Source organism: Dermochelys coriacea, chromosome 9 (genome assembly GCF_009764565.3).
Source record: "Dermochelys coriacea isolate rDerCor1 chromosome 9, rDerCor1.pri.v4, whole genome shotgun sequence".
In the NCBI taxonomy this organism is placed as follows: Eukaryota; Metazoa; Chordata; order Testudines; family Dermochelyidae; genus Dermochelys; species Dermochelys coriacea.
The window spans coordinates 32,416,978-32,444,525 of NC_050076.1; the positions used below are offsets into that span (position 1 = coordinate 32,416,978).

The window sequence follows — 27,548 nt, forward strand, 5'->3', positions numbered from 1 at the left end:
TTGTGAATTTCCTAGAAGGACGCGACAGGGAGCCGAGGGACCGTGATGACAGCGACACGCACACCACAGCACCGCGGAGAGGAGTGGGAAACTCATCCCCCGGCTGACAATGCACCGGGTGTTCAGAGACGGGGGCGGGGTAGGCGAACTGTCCCAGGCCTCACACATCAATGGCTCCCCCCGCCCAAGCCGGGGGGAACCCGCCGCCTGCGCTCGCAGCGCAGCGATCATTAACCGGCACGGCGGGGGAGGCGTGCACCGAGCCGGAGCCGGCATCGCCTTCTCCCGGGGGCACTCGGGGCCCCCAGCCGGGCAGGGTCTCGGTCTCCTCCGGCGGCAGGGGCTGAATTACCGCGAGGCTGGGCTCGTCTGCAGGAGGAGCTGCCGCTGCAGCAATGAGCGATGCTGGGCGGGGGGGGGAGGAGGAGGAGAAGCACAAATCCACTGCAATTCCTCCTCCGGCGGCGGCGGCGGCGGGGGAAGCGGCTTTTCCTTCGCCGGCTCCCACCAGCAGCCCCGCTCCGGCTCGGCGGCTGCGGCTCCGGGGCCCCAAAGGCGCCCCCTCCTCCCCGCACCGCTCCCCCGCCGCCGAGCAGCGCCGCGGCTGGCCGAGGGGGCTGGGGAGCGGGGCACCATGCCTGGAGGCCGGGCAGCCAAGGACCAGGCGCCTCCCCCTCCTCCCTCGGCCCCCCTCCTGCGCTGGGACGAGGTGCCCGAGGACTTCGTGGAGTGCTTCATCCTGTCGGGCTACCGGCGGCTGCACTGCAGCGCCCAGGAGTGCCTGGCCTCGGTGCTGCAGCCCACCAACGAGACGCTCAACTTCTGGACCCACTTCATCCCCCTGCTCCTCTTCCTGAGCAAGTTCTGCCGGCTCTTCTTCCTGAGCGGGGCCGGCGAGCTGCCCTTCCACCACCCCTTCCTGCTGCCCCTCTGGTGCTACGCCTCGGGCGTCCTGCTCACCTTTGCCATGAGCTGCACGGCCCATGTGTTCAGCTGCCTCTCGCTGCGCCTGCGCGCGGCCTTCTTCTACCTGGACTACGCCTCCATCAGCTACTACGGCTTCGCCAGCACCGTGGCTTATTCCTACTACCTGCTGCCCGGCCTGCGCCTGCTGGACGCGCGGGCCATGAGCCGCTACCTGCAGCAGCGCCTGGGCTGGCAGCTGGACTGCAGCCTCCCCATCGCCCTCTATAGCGCCCTGGTGCTGCCGGTGGCCTTTGTGCTGGCCGTCACCTGCACCGTGGCCTGCTGCAAGAGCCGCTCCGAGTGGTGCGCCTACCCCTTCGCCATCCGGACCTTCGTCTTCGCCATGCCCCTCAGCATGGCCTGCCCCATCATGCTGGAGAGCTTCTTCTTCGATCTGCGGGGGCAGAACCCCACCCTCTTCGTCTACTTCTACAGGCGCTACTTCTGGCTCCTGGTGGCCGCCTTCTTCAACATCAGCAAGATCCCTGAGAGGATCCAGCCGGGGCTGTTTGACATCATCGGGCACAGCCACCAGCTCTTCCACATCTTCACCTTCCTCAGCATCTATGACCAGATGTACTATCTAGAAGAAGGGCTGCTGCAGTTCCTCAAATCCCCACCTGCCTCCCCTACCTTCCTAGGCACCATTGGATATATGCTGCTCTTAATGCTTTGCCTGGGAATGGTCATAAGGAAATTTTTGAACGTTGCAGATCTCTGCAAACAGGACTAGGTGGCCAGATATATGTATTCCTATTGTGATTCCTGTTCTTATTCTTTTTAGAGAATGCTGCAAAAATTTAAGTGAAATCTACAAAGGAGCCAGGTACCTTTCTATTGAAAGTGGTTGTTTCCTCCTGTCAGTCACGGAACTGCTAGAATACTACTATTACTCTTTAAATGACTAGGTTCCCAAGGGAAGAAATCAAGCACTGTTGTTTATAACTACTCCTACATTGTTGTTTAGGACACAAGGTGGAACCATTTAGCACTACTGTTTAATTTGCTAGGAAAAAAAATGCATGAACTGTGAAGGCCCCTTTACTAACTCTAGACTGTTTAGGAGATTGTTTAGGACACAAGGTAAAACCATTTAGCACTACTGTTAAATCTGCTAGAAAAAAAGAATGCATGAACTGTGAAGGCCCCTTTACTAACTCTAGACTGTTTAGGAGATTATTTAAATGAGCAATATATGCATCGGCATCAGGATTATACACATAGATATTTAATCAAATCCTATGTGGAATTCCCTAGCAGATTATGCACTGAAGTTCTTCTTCTGTACTACTGTAATAGCCCTTTGAGGTCACATGCACTGGAACTGGATTTTAAATGCAAACAAGCTGACAGCTGTCCATAGTTTTTTTCCCCCCTAGTGTTATAGCCTTTGTGGCAACCAAGCTACAGTTAAGATTTTAGAGAGAAAGGTAAAAAACAACTGTGAACTATTAGGGAGCTATAATTTGATCAAGGGATTTTGGTCATTTTGTGCAACTGAAGCTTGAATGGTTGGTACAGTCATTCCAAGGCAAAATAGAAATACAGAGCCAGATTCTTAGCTGGTGTAAATTGGCACAGTTCCATTGAAGTCATTGGACCAGTAGAGGATCAAGCCCGGAGAACCAAAACCTAATTCCCTACTCACACAAAGCTCCCATTGACTTCAATAGGAGGTTCGTGGAGCTGAGAACATGATTTCACCCAAAGACCCTAATCCAACATCTGATTTTTTTTTTAAATTATGAAGTATATTGACCTGATTTCTGCTTCCCCTCTTTTTCTGCTCTTTAGTTAGTTGGGGCCAGATTCTGTCACCTTAGACTACTGTAGAATAAGATACTACGGAAGATGCATAGGAACTACTGAACGTGTTATAGGAGGGAGAATCTGGCTCTAGATAAGCACTCAGTTTTATATTTTGACATCCTTCCCCTGCTGCTTCATAATTCAATTTACCTTTGCAGCAGTTGGACATTTTAAAGCCCTACCTAAGTGGCTGTGCTGTGGATGTTTCAGAGGGCAAAAGTTTTAATTGGGTGACTATTCCAGTTTACAGGTTAACTACACCCATGAATAGATTTTTAAAAAAATACAAATTTGCAATGTCTTTGCACAGTAACCCAGGTATTATCAGCAAAGAGATGACTTAATTATTAACAACATACTATTGATACTAATAAAGATTTTGTAGATTATAAATGGATGGGGTTTTAAACAGAAATATTTTAAGGTTATATGACTGGACAAACAACAAGCATGCAATAATATAATACAAGGAAATTACGATCGAAGTTCAGGTGGCAAACTACTTGTTATGCTCCATTTTCAAAATGTATGATGTCGCTACTTACTGGAACTCTAGACTTACATTGCACAATAACTTAACTACTCTTTATACAGGGCATATTCATCTCTACCTGTGGAAATACATTTCTGCCTATACATTTGTTTTCAGATATGATGTATCAAGCCCTAATTAAGTATTTGGGGCCCAATCTTGTAGTCCTGATTTAGGAAAAAACTCCCATTGTCATCAAAGAGTACTGTGGTTGAGTAGGGATTGCAGGATCAGGCTCTTAATTTGAGGTTGGAGTCTTCACACAAACATGATTTTGAAGGCTGAATGCATCAGTGACTGTCATATATAGAGGGAGCTCCTGTGATGGTTCTCAAGGTACCCAGGACAGAGTCACCTTATTATCCTCCTGCCTCCAGAGAGAGGGAAACTTGCTTGTGCTTAACTGGGTGTTAGTTCCTTGACACCACCAGCCTGTTAGCCGTACAAGCACTTTCTTCTGGGCTATACCAGCCCTTACTTTACCTTGCAGGTTAACAATAGGTGCAGCCCAGTCCCCAAACCCTTTGAGGTGTTCCCTTGTAATGTCAACCCCTTATCCACTAAATACCATGTCACAGAAATACCAGGTCTTCTGCCCCCAAGGGAACAGTGTACTCACCAACTTTTATGATTCAACACAGGATCAACACCTTGCTTAATACCACAGCACTGAGATATATTTATAGTGAAAAACAACCATAAATTTATTATCAAAGATTCAAGAGATAGTGAGTAAGGGTAATGGAAACACAAAGGTTACATATAAAACAAAATCATAACACACTTTCTAGAGACTAAACTCAACTATTGTCTTAGCCTCCTTGTCTAATGAAGTTTCTCACCCAAAGCCTTTTTCAACATTTTCAGTGAAGGCTGGTTGTGATCCCATTTTCATTAATGTAAACACACTGCTCATTTACTTCCTAAATGCAGGATGGTGGGGTATCTGTTCCCCAAATATAGTTCAGCAAACCTTTGAAGTATATCTGAAGATAAGTTTCTCTTCCCCCTGCTGTGTTTCTCTGTTAGTCTCTTGCTGAAATTCTTATAACCATCTGCATTCATCTTAGATAGGTGATGGAAGACCCACTGTGAATGACAAAATACTTCATTTACATTTCAACACAGAATACATAAATAAACATCCCTTGTCTGACAGGAAACCTGTATCCACCCCTGCTGTAATACAGACTGTAAGAACATATTTTCAGTATACATACAGAACATACATAGTACAGTATTTGTATCTACATTTCACAACAATGACAATGAGCAGTGTGACCCAGCTTTTCATTTAAGACCTCATGTAACATTCTTTGGTGAACCAGAATGTACATACTAGAATCAGGATAATATTGTAACCCCCCCTTGCCAGTTGGCATTGAGGAGGGCTTGGGTCACTCCAAAAACCACCGCTCTCATAACAGAAGGAGATTTTCAAAGACACAAAAAGCCTTTAAATGCTCCATTTCCACTGAAAGTCAATGGAAGTGGTGCATTTAAACTCCCATTTATGCCTTTGCACATATTTTCCAGAATGCTTATCACTAGAGTCCTTTATGCCTGAGCAGAAGCAGACATTTTCCAGTGTGACTATCATTAAGACCCCTTGGTCCAATGACTTCTTCCACTCTTTTCAGATAGGACTCAGTTGGCAGTCTTTGTGTACCCAAAACTTTCACTGAAGTCAGAGAGAGTTTCAATCTGGCAAGAAGGATTACGCCTATCATGAGTTAGGGCTGCTTGAACCCATAGATAAATTCTCCTCTTCACTGCCTACTTTTGGGGTTGTTTAAGTCAGAGAATTCATCCTTCCCCATTCCATGACATTCATCTGGTGATTATTGAGGCATGTTGCGGCCCAATGAGATGCAGTTTTTCTCATGACCCAAGAGGTGGATAATAGAAGGAAAAGGGGGTACACTTCACCTTATTTCCCTACATATTTTTTACATTATTCTAGTTTTGGTTTTATCGAGCTACAGTATTTAATAGGATATGGCCCAACACAAATATCACATTCATTCTTTGTCAGCCATGGGTCTGCTAACACACAACTTGTGGAGGTCATGAAGCATGTGACTAAATTGTGTAAATCCGTGGTTCTGAAACTGTGGTCTATGAGTATTTATTGATGGTCTGTAGAGAGCAGGCTGGTCCCAAGTGCCTGTCTCCTTGTTTCCAGCTGCTAAACTGAAGTAAAAGATGCTAAAACTACATTAAACACTTTCCTGATATTACTTATCCATGTAAATGATTATAGTTGCCCCAGTAGTGTTACTCAATTGCCAGTAAGATAGGAGGTGGTCTGCACAGTAGTCAGTAGGAGGGGAGATTATCTCAAGGACCAGTCTCTCTATTAAGATGTGATTCACACTGAAAAGTTTTGAAAATCTTTTAGATAAATACAGAGTCAGCTCAGGCAGCTGCACCATGTTCCAAACTCCCCGACTTCCAAGGGAGTCCTGAGTGTGGAGCCACTGCAGGATCTGACCCATGACACTGTTAGAACATCTACATATATTATGCACATATACAGTAAGTTTGAAATTATTGTTGATGTTTCAGGTGTGATTCACCCACATTAAAAGAAGACATTTTTATTAGTTAGATGGCTCATCCAAGTTTCAAAATAAATTATTTCTTTTAAAGATTTTTTTAAGAGATGGCATTACAGCATCCAACAAGCAATGAAGAAACGTACGAGAAATCAGGAAGGCCAGGAAGAACAACTCTCAATGCTAAAAGACAGCTCAGAAACAGCTGACAGTATAATCCAAATGCAGAGAAATACTTTAAACCATATTACATAATGAGTTTTATTTGTGCTTGTCAGTAACAATGTAGAGGGCATCTTGAGAAGCAATGTCAAAAAGGCCATGGTTAACTTGTAAAAATACATTTGATATTTGCAGTTAGGCCATGTGAGATCATCTATATATATCCCAATTATAGACAACAGTACATGGGGTTGGATTATCTATGGTTGCAAGTATAACTGGAATTTTACTTCCATTCATAAATGGTGGCTGTAAATCCCACCTGATTTATAGATTTGTGCTCAATAAGCACCACTAGGTAATATTCAGGACATTGCTTCATTCAGAACATTTGTATTTCAGCAAAGTTTTGAGGTGTATTTAACATCTAAGCCCATCTGTAGAATGATTTATGAATGCTGATTGCAAATGCAGCCTTCTGATTTACTGTATTGTCAATGCACTGGATGTATCAAAGAGTGAGTGAGTACAGGTAGGTCTTGCCTAGGTTTCCAGAATTATAACTAATTTTTTTTGTTTTAAATGCAGATTAATATTAAATGGTTACAATGATAATTGCCACATTTCTCTGCAGAATTTCTAGGGAGCTGTTACTTGAATGTCTATATTTATTTGTTGAAGGGCACATATGTGGATAAGAGCACAATCTGATATATTTGATGTCCAGCTTTTAATGAATATAGACAAAATATAATTGAGTTAGGGAGGGACCCATTTCTGCTCTCATTGAAGTGAATGGCAAAACTCCTATTGGCTTAAGATGGAGTAGGAACCATTCCTTGGCTTGCAAGCATACTGAAGAGAATTCAGTGCATCCACAGTCATGTCCAGAGCTTAGACAGCAGGTCTGCTTTCTAATAGCTATGAGGTTGGGGGGCATTGTAGGGGACAAAATCTTGCAGGGCATTGTATAGGCACCTGCCAGAAAATGCTCACCTAGCATAGAGAGCAGCGAGTGAAAGATTTCTGCTCCAATCTTGAAGAGCGGTACTTCTCAGACCTTTTGTGAAAGGAGTCATGGAGGGCTGGCGTCTAGGGCTCAGAAGCATGACCTATGCTTTCTATATGCTTTTCCTTTCTTGGCCCAGCAATGGTCTCCATCCTGACACACTTGCGCAGGTGTGCACAGATCACGTGTGGGGCTGCTGCTACACAGAATGTTGATACACAACATTATTTTATAATGAATGTGTGCCCAGCACCTTAGGCTAGATAATGACATGTCCATGAGGAATGAGAAGCTTCCCAACTACATGTAGCATGTGAACTAGAGTAGAAATTACTCCTGTGAGTTACACAGCTGGTCTGTAGAAACTCTCCTGTAGTGCCATGGCAATACTGGAATTCTTCATGTGGGAAGCTTGGTGTATCCATTTGAATGTTAGAATCTAGAATGCCGAGCCAGCTCACAGCTGTTTCACAGCAAGGCTAGCATCTGAGCTCTGGAAACAAGGTGAAAGGGTATGGATACACAGAGTTCTAGTCTGCATGCCAGGGGAGAGATTTGGCAGTTAGAACTAGAATCATTATTATGTTTTCTCATGTGAGAGTTGATTATTTGTTTAAAGTTCCCCGCTCATTGTGTCTGTGCTGAATTCAGCCTCATTTATCATGTTTATGTCAACAGTACCCAACGAAAGTGAGTCTGATAGTTTGCTTTATTTTTATTTATAAATTTCATTGCAGTACAATATTCCAGGCTGTGCAATTGTAAGGGATTATTGCATTTCATGACTGGTTAAAGTCATTGGGTTGACATCCACATGCCTTATAGCACCAAATAATGCATACAGTAATAACCTAGATAGCCACAGCATGTCTTATTGCCTGTAACAGTCAACATGATCAAGTGGTCTGAAGAGAGGCCTGAGAACCAGGAACTCCTGCCTTCTGACCCTAACTCTGCCACTACATGGTCTGTGACCTTGGGCAAATTATTTAAACTTTCTGGGGCAAATTCATGTAAGTCAGTGGAAACACACCAGGGATGAATTTGGCCTCCTGTCTCAGTTTCCCCATCTGTAAAATGGGAATAATAAACCTTACCTACCTCACAGGAGTGTTCTGAGGATTAGCTAATGTTTGTAAAGCACTTAATAAAATGCAAAGTACTCTGTAGGTGCTAAGTAATATTCATTGACCTTCGGCACAAGGAATGTCATATTCGAAGGGGCTTGTAATCTCCCTGAGAGAGGACCATGGCTCTTTCTAAAATCAGGAACTCCTAGACAAACAAGTGGGCTGTGTACCCTATCTATCCTCCTCATAGTCCTACCTCTAGAAGAACCTGATTCTGCTCCCTTTGAGATCAATGGCAAAACTCCCACTGACTTCAATGGGGGCCTCAGAAGGCCTCAAATGAACAGTACACCTTTTTACAAGCCAACTAAATGCAAAGGAGTCAGTGGAGAAGCAGGGAGGAAAGCAAAAGAGGCTTGCTTTTCTTTTATAAATGCCGACTAGTGATTCATTTGTACAGAGCAGCTCTTTAACATTCATGAGTCCTGGTTGTTCATTTGGGGCTTGATCCTATTCCCAGTTATTGTGATGACAATGGGGAAAGATTTCCATTTATGTAAATGGGAGTAGGATCTGGCATCATGGCCTTTGTGCTCTGTTAACTCTTATCTCAGTGATAAAGACCTGCTGCACCAGTCCTGATTAAATAAGTAATATTTAGGGAAAAGTAAACTTTGTTCAATTGTTGGATCGATCTAACATACATACACCCCAATGACTTCAGCCAACTCAGGCCTTGCCCTTTACATGCATCAAAACTGAACGTAATGCATCTGATCCATCTCTTCATCCATTTTGCCCTTCTCTCTAGAAATCCTCTAGAATCACAGTTGCAATCAGCACAGCTGCATAACTTTTAAGGAACAATTTAAAGCTAAGGGTATGAAGTACAGGGCACCATCCTTTATATACTCAGGTGAGATGTAAGATGATAAGAAGGTTTTATATGGATCAAAAGATACAGACCTCCTTTCAATATGTTTATTTCTGCTGGGGCTGGAGTAGAAAGAAGCTAAATGATTTCTTCCCCTCACAGTTTGCTAAAGTAGGACCTACTCTGCTCCACTGAAATCAATGGCAATTTAGCAATTGACTCAAATGGGAGCAAGTTTATGCCCATAATTATTTAAGAGGAAAGACCACCACTAGACTTCCAGTTTCCTGGGAGCTTCTTCATGGCTGGCTATATTCAAATCTTAAGGAGCCTCCGATTGCACATTCCTGCTGTAGGTGAATGCCTTAAGGCTTGCAAATGGGAGTCAATAGTATGGAGAGGCATAAAGAAAATACAGCAACAGTTGCATCTTTTTATCAGCTAGTGATACAAGCACATTTTAGTATAAAGGAGATATCTTGTTTAAGGATCTCTGCATGCAACTGAATAAAACAGTATGAATCTTCGTTTCAATTTGATTGTGTTTGTTTTTTGAGGAATTTGCTCTCTGTAAAGTCTTGGATGCTGACTACTGTATACATAATTACTATGCACTTTTAGCAAAAAAAAAGTGTGAGCTATAAATAAAGTTGTTTCTGAACTCCTTGTAGAAAGGCATGTGTGTAGTTTGTTCATTTCTTTCTCTAAGCTAGTGTCAGGCCACTGGGAACAGAAATACACTAGCTACAGCCATTTAGATAAGTTAGATGCATGGAAGTTGGCAGGGCCTGATAAAAAAAATTCGCTCTAGCATACTTAAGGAACTAGCCGAAGCAATCTCAGACCTGTAAGCCATTATCTTTTGAGAACTCATAGAGGACAAGTGATGTACCAGAGGACTGGAGAAGGGAAAACAGTACCTATCTTTTAAAAGGGAAACAAAGAGGACCCAGGAAATTATAGATCAGTCAGCCTAACCACAATTCCTGGAAAGATACTGGAACAAATTATCAATCAATCAATTTATAAGCACCTAGGGGCTATAGGGTAATAGCCAACATGGATTTGTCAAGAACAAATCATGCCAAATCAACCTAATTTCCTTCTTTGACAGCGTTACTGGCTTTGTAGCTAGAGGGGAAACTGTAAGTGTGATATATCTTGAGTCTAATAGGGCTTTTGACACAGTCCCCCAGATACTCTCATAAACAAACTAGGGAAATGTAGTTTAGTTTAAATTACTTATAAGATGTTTGCATAGCAAGTTGAAAGACAATACTCAATGAGTAGTTATCAATGACAAACTGGGAGGATATATATAGTGGGATTGTCCTGGATCCAATACTACTCAATATTTTTATTAATGATTTGGATAATGAAGTGGAGAGTATGCTTATAAAATTTGTAGATGACACCAAACTGCGAGAAACTGCAAGCACTTGGAGGACAGGATTACAATTCAAAAAAGACCTTGGTAAATTAAAGAATTGGTCTGAAATCAACAAGATGAAATTTAATAAAGGCAAATGCAAAGCATTACACTTAAGGAGGAAAAAAATCAAATGCACAAATAGAAAATGGGGAATCACTGAGTAGGCAGTACTACAGCAGAGAAGGATCTGGGGGTTTATAACAGATCACAAATTGAATAGGACCCAACATGATGCAGATGCAAAAAAAGCTAATAACATTCTGGAGTGTATTCACAACAAAGTTGTATATAAGATGAGGTAATTTGTCCTGCTCTATACTGCACTGGTTAGGCCTCAGCTGAAGTATTGTGTCCAGCTTTGGGCATCACATTTTAAGAAAGATGTGGACAAACTGGAGATAGTCCAGAGAAGAGTGATAAAAGGTGTAGAAAACCTGGCCTATGAGGAAGGATTAAAGAAACTGGGCATGTTTATTCTTGAGAAAAGAAGATAACAATCTTCAAATATATAAAGAAGATGGTAATCAATTCTTCTCCATGTCCTTTTTTACTTTTCTGAGAACTATACTAGTCAATCCATGTTACAGAGAACCCCATCCTAGAACTGCTAGCAACAACTGTATTTAAAGGATTGTAGCTAGCACAGTTCTGAATGTAGTATGAACAGAGTTATTTAATACAACCAAAATGTTGGTGGTTCAACTCAACAAATTGATTTAATCTTTTAAGTTAAAGATGTTAATAAATGTGCTGGGTGAGATAGTTTTACAATTAAGTGAAATGCCATTTGAGAGAGAGGACGCTGTCAGCTTTCTAATAAAGTCTGATTTACGGCACAATCCTATACTCTGTAGGTATGGATTTGGCATTTGGCAGATTACTTTTCTTCAAAAGCTGTTTTAAAGGCTTGTCTGTTTTCCATCGACACACAGTAGCTGTCTCAGTTACACCTACTGTGAAGCATCCTGTTCTGTATTAAATAAAATGCAATTGTTTCCCTTTGCATTCAGTTTAAAAATCAATGGCTCTTTTCAAACACAAAAGTGATTATCTGAATTTAGCCCATGTCTTTTAGAAATTCCATGAACATCTAGTTTATGTATTTTCACTTATATGTATGTTCATCCATATGCATTTACATAGATTTTTAGTCCTTCTTTGCTGTTTTATCTTGGTTCCTCTGGATTTTCTCATCTCTCTCAGGTTTTCTTCCACTTGTTTATGAATATTTAATTTTATGGAACTTCTATAAATCTGAACAAATTGAAGATTCTAAGATGAACACTGTCAGCACCCAAGAAATTGCAGTGAAACATCTTCCACTCAGCAATAATTCTCTTAGAATGTTAGGTGAATATTCCAAGAAATTCTCCTTCTGGATATATTAATGAAAAAATAGACCTGAACACAAAAGCACTGAGACATAATATTCACATAGAAAAGATAATTCTGATTGGTGAACAAATGTAGCATCTGTGTTGATTTCTGATATAACTGCAGTGGTTAAAACTCATTAGGTAACTTACTATATAAAGCAAGGTAACAGTCCACATCATAAGAGCCCGATTCAACAAGATACTTAAGCATGTATCTAACTAAGCACGTAAGTCGTTTCACTGAAGACAACAGAACTACTGGTCTTAAAGTTAGGCATTAAATACCTTGCTGAATCAGGACCAAAAGCAATAACACTCGAAATGTTGTTGCGTAAGATATCTGCTTTCAGCCTTGTACCTCAAAATGCACTGGAAATGTGTTGTCATCCAAGATAATTGCATACACTGCCTTGTGTTAAATATCACAGAGTTCATGGGCCTGATGGAAAGTACATTTTAGTCAATTGGAAGCTTTCCATTAACTTAAATGGACATTGGAATAGGCCCATAGTCTTCAAATACAAACCTAAGTATGTATATACTATGCATTGTGTATGTAAAGGGCACCATCAAATATAAGCTGGGAACTTTTTGTTGAGCTTTGTGGGAGTTCTCAGGATACATGTATGCTGTAGGTGGAAGCAAGCCTCACTGCCTACACAGACAGTGTCACACAACGGGGCACAAGCTAGCAGGCTGAAAATAGTGTGAACACAATGGCTGGAGCTGAAGAGCCTGAGTGCCAGCCTGAGTCACAAAGTCCACAGTGCTATTTTTAGCATGCTCAAAAGAGTCTGTCTATCCAGGCCGGGAGGCTCCCTCCCAGATGCAGTGAAGACATACCCTTAGAGAATTCTACAAAACATCTTTAGATCTCCCATTGCAAAGCCAGTCATTTGTGTAATTTCACCCTCTGAAAGATGGCAAGGATTTAAAATATTTAATTATTGCAAAAAATTCCACTGCCACCTAGCAAATGGTCAATGAAGGACTAAGAAATCAGAAGGCTGTATGTCACCGTTGTCATTTAGGGCCCTTCCCATTGACTCCAGTGGACTTTGGATCAGGCTCTTGGACATGATATTTGACTTTTAAAGTAACAGAAGAAAAAAAAACTTTTGAGGTGCTTCAGCCTAACTGTCATCAGGATGGGAAAGAAATATAGTCATTGGTTTGGTGACTAGTTTACTGGCATTTGACATCTTACCACTACATTGTAACCATTAGCTGATCCATCATTGACTTGATATCAAACAGGAAATATAAAAGTAATCCTTTTTCCCCCCGTGATACCAATTCTCTTACAGACAACCTTAGGAGTTACCTACAGACACACTGTCCGGGAGAGTAAAGGACATTTGGTACAGAATTTTAATATTCAGATTATATGTTCTAGGAATGGTGCTGGAACAATGTATGGTTAGTCAAATTTGTGTATAGAGAGAAGCCTTGGGGGGGGTACTCCTCCCACCCCAAAAGTCATTGTGATGCCTTAGTCCTGACCTTGGTGGAAGCAGCTAGCACAGCAGTCTGGAGCAGGTAAACTAGCAGATGCAGCCTCTGCAACAAGAATCCTTCTAGCACAAGGCAGGATTTTTTTTTATTTACAGCAAACTCAGGGGTGGGGGCTGATAACAGTGTACATGCTAGTTGATTGGACTGGAGATACCCCTTCTATTGGACCCGGCCCTTTGGGAAAGGTGTGTGTATTACAGGAGAGTGACAGTTTGGGGTTAGTCACTTCTATGGAGCAGGTTTAATCTGGCCTCCCTGCACCATCTTTGGAGGATCTGGCCCAAAGGCTCAAGAGATATGCCAGACACCTACTAATCAGTCTGCTAACAGAGACAGGTCAGAGCACCATGCACCTCCTGGCTTCTGGAATGGCAGGCGCTCCACTATCTTTCCTCACGCTCCTGTCCTCTACTCTCCTCCCTCCTCCCTCCTCCCTCCTTTCAGTTGCTGGTAGGGGAAAGTCTACTTTTTGCCCTTTCTTAACTGCCGCTCTGGGGGTTGGGGCAAACCCAGAGCCCAACTTCTCCCACTAGGAGAGCATTTGTTTTCCACTATCTTTGCCCAAAGCCCTCTGTAGTCCATGATTCTGGTACCACAGTATCCAAACTGATATAGAACTGTATTACAGAATCTCAGCTTTCACTGTAAAAAAAAAATAAAAAATCATGTGTCTAGCCCTCATGCACGTGAAGGAAACTCTGGAAATGTGAACCAAAGCAGCACTATCTGAAGTGCACAGGAAAATCAGGGAGTAGCTCACAAGTCAATATTACAGCTTGCTTTGTCTAATGTACCAGCAGGTATTGCCCTAGTGTTGGGGCAGATTGCCTTCTCATAGGCCCCAATTCAGCAAAGCACTTAAGTACGTGCTTAAAGTTAAACAAGTGCCTAACTGTATCCTTACTCAGCAATATGGATGAACTTAAATTTCTCTTTTGGTGTAACCCAGTATGCATTTTATCTCAGAGTCAATCAGTTCTGAACATAAGAACCCTGTAATGCCAGACATGGTGTTTGCCACTGGATCCATTCGAAAGCTAATCTGATCTAATGAAATATTCATGCTTTAGCGAGGCATCATATCAATTCCTTTTAAGATTAAATGCACATGTCAAGGACTACATTTTACATTAAGAGAATATCTTTATCCTAAATGTTGGAGCATATATAGTATATTTTATTCAAGTGTAAATATTCTCATTTTAATTTCAGTGTGCTGTAGCCTTAATTTTATTTTAAGTTAGTTCTGGTGTGTATTACACAAAGTAAATTCCAATGAATGACATTTTAGTGAAAAGGAAATTTATAATTAAATGCAAAAGTACAAAAATCCTATTTAAATGCAATATTCAGGTTGCACAATTAAAATCACAAAAAACTAGAAAAAGTTAAGCACTCAACAGCAACATCAATGCAGCTGCATTGCTCATCCTGTGAGTGTTATTGCATACCTCTACTGACACAATTAGTTGAAACATAAAGCTACACATTTAACAGTGAGTAGAAAATAGCACATATCTGCAACATGAAAATGTTGCAGTTTTGGATTTCCTAGTTTTATTAATTGAAAAGAAGGCTGAATTACTTGGACTGCAAATTCTTTGGGGCAGGGGGTGTTTTTAATGTGCTTGTACAGAGCCCTATGCAATGAGGCCCTAGATGCCATCATACAAACAGCACACAAAATCTTAAATTTATTTTTGTAAAAGGCCCATTCAGCACACAAGAAACACTAGTACTGCAGGCTGGGAAGGTGCTGCATTGTTCAGCTATATACAAAACAGATGCGGGGGCAGGGAAGAGACACTAACTAAAAGAAAAAAGTAAGGGTGGGGTGGAGCATAGCTCAAACCCATAATACTCTGAGTAACCCAGTTACCCCCTTTAAGACCACTATACTACATCCCTCCCCTCTTAATTTACAGCCTGGATTGTAGTCCAACCATAAGGAATGGTTCAAATAATATGGGAGGTTATTGTTAGAAAAATTAATACACCAATTATATATTGAGCAAAACAGACAGAGGACAAACATACTTAGATATTCAGTTACTTGTCATTCAATAGTCAAAGTACATTCAAAGTACATACATACAAAGTACCACCTGCAAAAAACAAAGACAGTACACCTGTCCAATTTTTTGAATATTAATATTTGCTAGACATGTTTGATCTGTTTAATGTGCAATCAGAGATTTTACTCAGTTTATGAAGGCACTAGAAATGTTGCTCACTCCGTAATATGGTAATACCTGTTAAATAGAAATGTCTGATGACTCTACTCCTATATGTCTCTTTAAACAAAAGCTCACTGCTGTAATGATTGTTTTGTTTGATATTTACATGGCAAGGATTTTAAACCTAACTATGTGTCTTCCTCCCCCTCAAGGTAAAAAGCCCTTTGCTTTCTTCCTTTTTCTCTGGTCTTTTGGGGTCTACCCTCCTGGGCTTGAGACACTGTTTGATAGCCAGCAAATGCAAAGATGACAAATTGTCCAATCATTTATGACACTGGGTCATTTTAAATTTACACACAGATGCAAAATGAGCATTTCCACAGTAGAAACAGCTATCACAAGAGCCTGAGTCCCTTTTGTTACTGAGTCAATTCATTGGCCCTGCCTTCTAAGTGCAAACCTTGTCAGTTTTTCACTGCTGATTTGATCGTTGTTGCTAATTCTATTGCTTTGGGCCAGATTAAGTTCCCCTCTCTCCAACCAGCAATTGTCTTTGAATTCTCTCATTATTAATATCAAACCAATCTGTGCTGCAGCATTTCCTCTGGGACATTTCTAACCCAGCAATAATCACTTAATCTTTGTAGCTCTGCCACATACACAGGCACCTTTGCCTCTGGTCTCCTCAATCTCCTCTAAAACTTGAACCATTACACAGTAACATCTGGCTTTGGTGTGTGGTGCTCTGTTAAGATCTTCGGCAGGTCTTCTAAACTTTTATTTCCTGCATTCTGAGATTGTAACAAACTCCTCAAGAGGGAGTGGGTGCTACTGCCACAGAGATTCAGCAAAATTGCTTTCTGAGTGTTCTACTCTTTATCTATAATCTCATGGACAGGAAATTAGTGGCCCCATCTTTGACTATATTGCTGTCACTCCTCCTTTGCTCCATGAAGTTGTTATTCTTATGATTTTCCTTGTCAGTTTTATAAAGGGACCACTCAGAGCACAAGAAATACTTAAAGTACTGCAGGAGGGAAACATGCCGCTTTATTCAACTATATGTGTGCTTATAACAGTGCTTAATTTGTTGTGAAAGAGGTGCCAGGCCTCAAGCAATTTTTTTATATTTATAACTGGCATGGCAAGCCCAGAGGTGCTAGGGCTATGAACTGCCAAACAGACACCCTCTGAGCAATGCTAGTTACAGCGACCTAAACACTGTCCACACTGGTGCTATGTTGGCAGGAGACGCTCTCCTGCAGATACATCTTCCACCTCTTGCAAAGATGAAGTAATTATGCCCCCGTTGGCATAGAGCATCTTCATCAGGCGCACTGCAGCTGCGCTGATATAGCACTTCTAATGTAGACCTGTCCTGAGTAACCTGAAGTTAACCCCTTGATGACCACTTTGCTACCATTATTGCACTAAAATTCCTATGTTTTTCTTTAAGAATAAGTGAGTGTGGAGGGGAAGGAGGGATTGGAATAAGCTCCTAGAATTTGCAAGTTATGCTGGCTTTGGTAGCAAAGCTCATAAGCAATTTGACTCAAAGCTAATGGGCTGGCAGAACTTACAAACCTCTGTTTCTTGTTCAGTAGTTCCCAACATCAGATCCCCAGACATCTGGGAGTCTGCTGTGGGTTATATGGAGTTCCATCCCTTAAACCAGGGAGGGAACACACCAGAATTGCGTACTGGCACTTTTGCCACAAGGAGGACATAAGAATGGCCCTCCTGGGTTAGACCAAAGATCCATCTAGCCCAGTATCCTGTCTTCCAACAATGGCCAATGCCAGGTGCCCCAGAGGGAATGAACAGAACAGGTAATCATCAAGTGATCCATTCCCTGTTGCTCATTCCCAGCTTCTGGCAAACAGAGGCTAGGGACACCATTTCTGCCCAACCTGGCTAATAGCCATTGATGGACCTATCCTCCATGAATTTATCTAGTTCTTTTTTGAACCCTGTTATGGTCTTGGCCTTCACAACATCCTCTGGCAAGGAGTTCCACAGGTTGACTGTGCATTGTGTGAAGAAATACTTCCTTTTATTCGTTTTAAATCTGCTGCCTATTAATTTCATTTGGTGACCCCTAGTTCTTGTGTTATAAGAAGTAGTAAACAACACTTCCTTATCTACTTTCTCTACACCAGTCAAGATTTTAATGACCTCAATCATATCTCCCCTTAGCCATTTCTTTTCCAAGCTGAAAAGTCCCAGTCTTATTAATCTCTCCTCATACGGAAGCTGTTCCATACCCCTAATAATTTTTGTTGCCCTTTTCTGAACCTTTTCCAATGTCAATATATCTTTTTTGAGTTGGGGCAACCATATCTGCACACAGTATTCAAGATGTGGGCATACCATGGATTTATAGAGAGGCAACATGATATTGTCTATCCTATTATCTATCCCTTTCTTAATTATTCCCAGCATTCTGTTTGCGTTTTTGACTGCCACTGCACATTGAGTGGATGTTTTCAGAGAACTATCCACAATGACTCCAAGATCTCTTTCTTGAGTGGTAACAGATAATTTAGATCCCATCATTTTATTTGGGATTGCATTTATCAACATTACATTTCATCTGTGATTTTGTTGCCCAGTCACCCAGTTCTGAGAGATCCTTTTGTAGCTCTTCGCAGTCTGCCTGGGTCTTAACTATATTTAGTAATTTTGTATCATCTGCATATTTGCCACCTCACTGTTTACCCTTTTTTCCAGATCATTTATGAATATGTTGAATAGGACTGGTCCCAGAACAGACCCCTGGGAGGCACTCTATTTACCTCTCTCCATTCTGAAAACTGACCATTTATACCTATCCTTTTTTTCCTATCTTTTAACCAGTTACCAATCCATGAGAGCACCTTCCCCCTTATCCTGTGGCAGCTTACTTTGTGTAAGAGCCTTTGGTGAGGGACCTTGTCAAAAGCTTTCTGAAAATCTAAGTACACTATGTCCACTGGATCCTCCTTGGTCCACATGCTTGTTGACCCCCTCAAAAAATTCTAGTAGATTGGTGAGGCATATTTTCCCTTTACTAAAACCATGTTGACTCTTCCTCAACAAATTATGTTCATCTATATGTCTGACAATATTGTTCTTTATTATAGTTTCAACCAGTTTGCCTGGTACTAAAGTCAGGCTTAGTGGTCTGTAATTGCCAGGATCATCTCTGGAGCCCTTTTTAAAAATTGGCATCACATTAGCTAGCCTCCTAGCTAGCTGGTACAGAAGCTGATTTAAGAGATAGGTTACAGACTAGATTTAGTAATTCTGCAATTTCACATATGAGTTCCTTCATCTGGTCCTGGTGACTTATTGCTGGTTAAGTCATCCATTTGTTCCAAAACCTCCTCTAATGATACCTCAATCTGGGATAGTTCCTCAGATCTGTCACCTAAAAAGAATGGCTCAGGTTTCGGAATCTCCTTCACATCCTCAGCCGTGAAGACCGATGCACAGAATTCATTTAGTTTGTCCGCAATGGCGTTATTGTCCTTCAGTGCTCCTTTAGGACCTCGACTGTCCAGTGGCCCCACTGGTTGTTTAGCAGGCTTCCTGCTTCTGATGTACTTAAAAAAATATTTGTTATTACTTTGAGTCTTTGTCTAACTGTTTCTCAAATTCTTTTTTGGCCTTCCTAATTGTATTTTTACACTTCATTTGCCAATGTTTATGCTCCTTTCTATTTTCCTCAGTAGGATTTAACTTCTACTTTTTAAAGGATGCCTTTTTGCCTCTCACTGCTTCTTTTACTTTGTCGCTCTTTTTGGGTTCTCTTACCGTGTTTTTTAATTTGGGGTATACATTTAAGTTGAGTCTCTATTATGGTGTCTTTAAAAAGTTTCCATGTAGCTTGCAGAGCTTGTTTTCAAAATGGCTTCCTTTGCTGCATGACCTTTCATGCATGGTGTGTGAGAGGCCATGCTGTGCAAGGGGCATTCCCAGGCTCGTGGAGGCATGCTGGCAGTACCAGAAATGGAAGGGGTCCGGGACATCTAGTCAGATGGAGAAAAAAATTGGGGAGCTACAGCTTTAGTTGTGTCCTGCTCCTCCCAACCCAATGGAGTCTGTAGCTGCATTGTGCCACTGCAGCCTCCTCCCTTTTCCCCAGCCAGAGTTTACTCAGGCACACAGACTGGCTCCAACTCTAATCTGTTACCCTGACTTAACAGCAATAAGCGATTAGTGGGAACAAGTGGGCACTACAAGCTGAACAGTATTAAATGTAATCTATGCATTTTTTCAAGAATAAAAAAGCAGAGAGTTTAGGCCCAGATCAAAGATATTTGGGTACCGAACTTTCATTGATTTCACCCAGGGTTAGTCATTTATAGTTTAAGAAAACAAATCTGATTATTTATTTTTTTATTGTTTGCACTGCACATTGAAGAGTTTGTCTGATGTCAAATTTCAAAAATATTCTGTTCAATTGAAAATTCAGCAAATTCAATTACTGAGAAAAGGTGGGTGAGGTAATATCTTTTATTGGACCAATTACCTTATCCACCTTGTCTCTTTAATATCTTGGGATCAACACTACAAGAACATGGCAACAGCAAATTCCATTATCTTTCTGTAGCATTCAGAATGCTATAGAACTCCCCTGCAGTGGACTCCAGTAATCATTTTACACTACAGGAATGCAATGATTAAGAACGGCTATGCTGGGTCAGAACAATGGTTCATCTTGCCCAGTATCCTGTCTTCTGACAGTGCAAGATGGCAGATGCTTCAGAGGGAATGAACAGAACAGGCAATCAAATGATCCTCTGTCGTCGACTTCCAGCTTCTGGCTAAGAGTCTAGGGATACTCAGAGCATGTTGCTGCCCTTCTGCCTATCCTGGCTAATAGCCATTGATGGACCTATCCTCCAAGAACTTATCTACTTTTTTGAACCCTGTTATAGTTCTGGCCTTCACAATATCCCCAGCAAAGAGTTCCACATGTTGACTGTGCGTTGTGTGAAGAAGTACTTCCTTTTGTTTGTTTTAAACCTGCTGCCTATTAATTTCATTGGGTGACCCCTAGTTCTTGTGTTATTTGAAGGAGTAAACAACATTTCCTGATTCCCTATCTCCAAACCAGTCAAGATGTATAGACCTCTATCTTACCCACCTTAGTTGTCTCTTTTCCAGTCTGAAGAGTCCCAATCTTTTTAATCTCTCCAGATCTGCACACAATATTTAAGATTGATGCAAGCACAGTTAACATGCTTTAGTAAAGCATGTACATTCTACAAAGGGCTTGCTCCTGGATGGGAGTGAAGGGAGATGTGTTAGGAGAGCCACTAGGGGGTGCAAGAAGGCCACTCAGTTTGGTGCAGTGACTCACCATCTAGGGAGGACGCAGTGGATAAAGCAGAAACTCCTTAACAGGAGTACAGGTTTTCCAAGGTAACTAACTCTTGTCATTCTTGTTTTCTGACCATGTCTGAGAGCTAAGAACTATTGTACCAGACATGCCCAACCTCTATGCCCCTCCCAAAGGTTTTTTTTTTTAGTTCTGTACAATTGCTGGATCACCTTGCACTTCTCATATGGGATGGTTGCAGCCTGCACAGCATCTGTCTTCTCCACATGACTTAAGGACTTGCAGGGTCAAACCCAGGGTGTGACAGCAGTACTCTGCTGCTTGAAGAATTTATTTTGTAAATTTGACTTCACTAAGGATTTAGAGGAGGAATTGGCATAAACATTTTGGAAATCTGGCAGAAGGTAACACCTTACAAGGCAGCTGTTTGGTGACATAATTTATAATAAACGGAAAATATTGTTTTGGAGGGTATGAAACTTTAGCTTCCAGGGATTTCTGGGACGAAAAACAGGGTGTGAATCAATAGCAGGTGGAGTGTGTGTCTTACCATGTGACATCACAGCATGACTTGTTTAAAACTGATTTATCGGATTCTTGTTTCATTACATATTACAATGTCTACAACATGGTAGAAGAAGTTTAACATACTTATTAGAGTTAGTCATCTGTCCATAAACACTAATATGACTGTGCTAATAATCGTAGGGAATAAAACACAGTATATGTAAATACCACATTAAAGCATTCCAATTTTAAAGTAACAACAAAGTGTCTGTGCTAACAGTGTGTATGTTACACAGACCTTCTATTGTTTGAGGCTCATTCTCCCTTATCTAGAAGGCAGTGATGTGGGGTATCTGAGAGTCATCAGCTTAGAAATAACAATGAAAGCCATGACTATGAACTTCCTATGGTTCTAAAAAAGAAGCTATCAGAGCAAACTCAGAGCAGTGGAGTTGAACCTGTCTGAATATATCAGGCAAACAAACTTGATTAATCTTTGGTTAGCTGCCTCATTTCTTTGACTCAAACCCATGATAGGGTAGTGAACCAGTTAGTGACTGGTTAATTTAACGTTTTTTAATTTTAACTCTTTAGCTTTCAAACTGAGCCATTAGTATCCCCCATCTATCAGAGAAGACTGTACATACAAATCAGTCTATCCTTTCTCATGTTACTTTTTAAAGCAGATCACTATTAAGTCATATTTAATAGATTTGTAGAATTTAAGGCCAGAATGGACCATTAGATTATCAAGTCTGACCTGTATATCACAGGCCATTAAATTTTACCCCAGTACTGAACCCAATAATTTGTTTTTGTCTAAATCATATCTTCCAGAAAGACATTCATCTTCATTGGGAGACATCAAGAGATGGAGAATCCACCTCTTCCCTTGGTAGTTTGTTCCAAAGGTTAATCAACCTCATTGTTAAAAAATTTGTGCCTCATTTCTGATTTGAATTTGTCTGGCTTCTGCTTCCATCCATTGTTTTTAGTTATGCTTTTCTCTGCTTGCTTAAAGAACTATTTAATATTTTCTCCTCCTGAAAATACTTACACACTCGGACAAAGCACAAGACAGACACATATCTATGTAACAACAAGCAGCTGCATGTAAGGCTCTGCCTTAGTTCTCATCCTTCGGAGAGCCCGCTGGGTCTTAACCCTGAAAATGAAAATCCACACCCCTGAGTGACACAGTTATACCGACCTAACTCCGGGAGTAGACAGCACTGTGTCAACAGGATGGCTTCTCCTGTTGACATAGCTACCGCCTCTCAAGGAGGTGGAGTACTTATGCCAACGGGAGAAGCTCTCCGTCCAGTGTAGGTAGCGTCTTTGTGAAGCATTACAGCAGCGCGATAGTGTAGACAAGCCCTTCGCGGTCAGTGTCCTTCAAGGAATCCAGGATCCTCCTGCCCAGTCTTCTCCTGATGCTTAAGAAAATGCTTCTTGAAGCATTCTAGGGTTTTTTGTTTGTTTATTTTTCCCTTAAAGCTGGAGTGTTAATGAAATGTATGCTACTGAATAGTATGGTGATTTAACAAGATACAGGTTCTGCTGTGGCTTTAGTTGACCTCTTCTTAGTTAACTGCATTCTTTTCTCTTCTTTTATTGCCCAATATTAATGCATACCTTGATACGTACTGCTTCACATGCCGACAGAACTGTTAGGATAGATATCATGTTTATGAAGTATAACTGCAATACATCTCTCTTGTTAGTGGCTCAACAACAGAAGGATGTGTTAGCCATTGGCTTGCTGTGAGTTTTGAGTTCTCTTGGGGCACTCTGATTCATTTTGGACAGTATATTACAGCAATATTACAAATAAAAATATCCAGTGTAGCCTCAATCCTCAGTTGTAGGAAAGGAGCACCTAGTGCGTCTGAGGAAAGGGAGGTGCAGAGACCTTCAGTCAACTTTGCACTAGGCCAGCCCAGACACGAGTTACAGTAGCCCTAAGGCTGCTCTAGTTTGGCCCCCAGAGGCCATGACAACAGCCAGAGATTCTGAGGCATAGGGGAGTCTCAGCCATACCTCCTTTGCCCCAGCCAGCCCCCTTAATTCAGCCACAGGGTGAAGATGTTAGGACAAGAGCTGTTATGATGGCCATTGATTAATCCCTGTATGATCCATTGGGGCTCACCAGGCTGACTGTAGGACCACTTTGTGTTGTTGGGCTGATACACAGCATCCCTCAGATAGCCGAGATTGAGGCCTGGCTGTAACTTTGTTCTAAGTGTTGATTTATATTCACATTGCATGCCATTTCCCCCCGTCCGCCCCCCCACACAATAAATATTTCTTTACATTTAGTACTGTACTTCCATTTTGCCTGGATTACTGCCTTCTTGAGTCAGTCTTCAATTTGGAACCTGCAGGCATACTTTCTTAGTTTTAATCTTTTAAGAACAAGTTACACAGTATCAGAAATGGCCAGTATATGGATGGGAGACGTCCGAGGAAAGTGGTGTAAGAAGTGATCTTTGTAATCCACTAGTGTAAAACACTTTCTCTGAGGGTATGTCTTCACTACAACTGGGAGTGTGCTTCCCAGGGCGGGTAGACAGAGAGGTGCCAGTTCTGCTTGAGGTAGTGCACTAAAAATAGCAATGTAGCTGGGGGTAGCAGCAGCAGCTCAGACTAGCCACCTGACTACACACCTACCCAGATGCCCTAGGTACATACTCTGGCAGCTCGCACAAGCTGCTACTTGAGCCATCCCCAGTTACTCTACTATTTTTAGCATTGTAGCTAAATTAGAGCTAGCACATGTCTGTCTGCCAAGTGGGGAAGCACCCTCCCAGCTGCAGTGTAGACATATCCTGAGTCAGCACTGGACCAGTGGCTGCCCTAGGCTTGGGAGCACTTTGCTGCTAGTGGTGCTGCTGTCTTTCAGGTAAGACATAAAACTGACATCCCGATCACTTGTGAATAGTAAACAGTCCATTGGAACTTTTCTCTAGATTAAATGAGTTAATCCCAGTGTCCTGGCTAAACAACTATAGTTTGCCTATCAAAAATGTCTGCCTTCCTTGAACACTTATGATCTTCACTTCCTGTCCTAAACTGTTGTATAAAATTTGACATTGTCCAGCAATGCTAAACAGTCTCCACATCCACCCCAGCTATGGCCATAGTGATAGGGGAAGTGATATATGTAGGTAAAGGACCTAATTCTGCATGGACACTTACTGCTGTGAATTCTCATTGAAATCTGTGGAAGTGGAAGGCACTCAGCACCTTGCAGAAAAGGGCCCATGTTTAGGAAAGGCACTTTGGAAAGGTTATGTAAACTAACCCCACGTGTCCTTAAACTACCCACTACAGAATGCTTTTAGAGTGGTCTTTAGAGCTTGTTCTTGTAGAAGAGATTTATCGCTCTCCTGGATTCTGTTCTTTAAATCCATCACTGTTACTTTGACTTAACAGGGCATGTGTTTATGGAGTGAGCATGTACAAGACTGAGCATCCTCTCTGACAACAGGGATAGGTGGCTGGCCCTATCTACACACTGGGAGAAGTGTTTTCATCACCAGCTGGGAAAGGGAGCAGCAGAGAAACAGAACATTCAGTCTATCCACCTACACTGAGCCTAGATAGGAAACATCTTCATAGAGGATAATAAGATCAATAGCTACTTATCACTCTTTCCAATGCCCTAGAAAGAAGAAAGTTTTACATTTGTGGCCATAATTTTCTCATATGCAATTCTTTCCTAGAGGATGTGTCAGGATGGGTTTCAGTGAATCATTTACATCTTCCTTATGCAAATATTCCCAGCATGCATTGATCTTTATGGATTAAATACCCTTTATAAAAGGATTATCAATTACTGTCATCATTAAGGTCTACTGAATACATTAAGGACAAGAATACTCTTTTCCCTTCCACTACCCCTTAACTGAAAATGGCTAGAAGAATTTTGCTCAAAATTCTCATGCACACCCAAATTACTTTCAGGAAGAGACCAAGGCTGAGTATTGGCTCCTCTGGACTGCTTGTTTCATAAAGACATAAGCATGTCAAACCAGGAGTATTAATGGAAACGGTTATTCAGCATCAGCTATATAATGGCCTATACTTCTGAACTCTCTAATTCCCTTAATTATCTGCTAGAGTTATGGTGCAATAGTCACACTAATGCTGCTTTTAATACTTGTTTCTAAGCCATACACCATGACATTACAAACTACTTTTATGGAAGGATCACAGTCTAGTGTTTAAAGAACAGGACTAGGAGTCTAGAGAGCTGGGGTTTATTCCAAATGTATTTTATTCCAGATTTGTTATTGGGCAAAAATACCCTTCTTATTTGGTTTCAGAATAGCAGCCGTGATACTCTGTATTCGCAAAAAGAAAAGGAGTACTTGTGGAACCTTAGAGACTAACAAATTTATTTGAGTGTAAGCTTTCATGAGCTACAGCTCACTTCATCGGATGCATTCAGTGGAAAATACAGTGGGGAGATTTATATACATAGAGAACGTGAAACAATGGGTGTTACCATACACACTGTAACCAGAGTGATCACTTAAGGTGAGCTATTACCAGCAGGAGAGCGGGGTGGGGAAGGAAAGCGGAAACCTTTTGTAGTGATAATCAAGGTGGGCCATTTCCAGCAGTTGACAAGAACGTCTGAGGAACAGTGGGAGGTGGAGGGGGGGGAATAAACATGGGGAAATAGTTTTACTTTGTGTAATGACCCATCCTCTCCCAGTCTCTATTCAAGCCTAAGTTAATTGAATCCAATTTGCAAATTAATTCCAATTCAGCAGTCTCTCATTGGAGTCTGTTTTTGAAGTTTTTTTGTTGAAGAATTGCCATTTTTAGGTCTGTAATCGAGTGACCAGAGAGATTGAAGTGTTCTCCAACTGGTTTTTGAATGTTATAATTCTTGACATCTGATTTGTGTCCATTTATTCTTTTATGTAGAGACTGTCCAGTTTGATCAATGTACATGGCAGAGGGGCATTGCTGGCACATGATGACATATATCACATTGGTAGACGTGCAGGTGAATGAGCCTCTGATAGTGTGGCTGATGTGATTAGGCCCTATGATGGTGTCCCCTGAACAGCTATGTAGACACAGTTGGCAACGGGCGTTGTTGCAAGGATAGGTTCCTGGGTTAGTGGTTCTGTTGTGTGGTGTGTGGTTGCTGGTGAGTATTTGCTTCAGGTTGGGGGGCTGTCTGTAAGCAAGGACTGGCCTTGATCTGTGAGAGTGATGGGTCATCCTTCAGGATAGGTTGTAGATCCTTGATGATGTGTTGGAGAGGTTTTAGTTGGGGACTGAAGGTGATGGCTAGTGGCGTTCTGTTATTTTCTTTGTTGGGCCTGTCCTGTAGTAGGTGACTTCTGGGTACTCTTCTGGCTCTGTCAATATGTTTCTTCACTTCAGCAGGTGGGTACTGTAATTGTAAGAATGCTTGATAGAGATCTTGTAGGTGTTTGTCTCTGTCTGAGGGGTTGGAGCAAATGCAGTTGTATCGTAGAGCTTAGCTGTAGACAATGGATCGTGTGGTGTGGTCTGGATGAAAGCTGGAGGCTTTCAGACTCCAAGGAGAGACTGCTGAATTGGAATTAATTTGCAAACTGGATACAATTAACTTAGGCTTGAATAGAGACTGGGAGTGGATGGATCATTACAGAAAGTAAAACTATTTCCCCAGATTTGTCCCCCCCCTCCACCTCCCACTGTTCCTCAGACGTTCTTGTCAACTGCTGGAAATGGCCCACCTTGATTATCTCTACAAAAGGTTTCCGTTCTCCTTCCCCACCCCGCTCTCCTGCTGGTAATAGCTCACCTTAAGTGATCACTCTGGTTACAGTGTGTATGGTAACACCCATTGTTTCATGTTCTCTATGTATATAAATCTCCCCACTGTATTTTCCACTGAATGCATCCGATGAAGTGAGCTGTAGCTCATGGAAGCTTATGCTCAAATAAATTTGTTAGTCTCTAAGGTGCCACAAGTACTCCTTTTTTCTTACTTCAGCCATTTAACTGCCTCACAGGGGTCAGATGGAGAACACTGGGGAGATTTTCAAAAGCACAAATGAGAGGGAAGTTGAGTCAGTGGGAACTGGGTGCTTTACTGCCCTTTGTGCATTTGAAAAATCACACCCTTATACACTACTGTTTGTGAAGCACTATGATACCTCTGAAAGTGATAGCTATATGCATTTCTAATTCATCAATTCCTATGGAAACTAGGAGCTATTTAATT

The 27,548-nt window shown here is 41.7% G+C and overlaps 1 protein-coding gene across 1 annotated transcript; it reads left to right on the forward strand.

The window, feature by feature from the left end:
- The first annotated feature begins 402 nt into the window (after positions 1-402).
- Positions 403-9,650, forward strand: PAQR9 (progestin and adipoQ receptor family member 9). The gene is given in 3 exon segments (XM_038416477.2): positions 403-504; positions 507-576; positions 579-9,650. Coding segments are annotated over 3 exon segments (1,293 nt in total). The 3' UTR covers positions 1,700-9,650.
- The last annotated feature ends 17,898 nt before the right edge of the window (positions 9,651-27,548 follow it).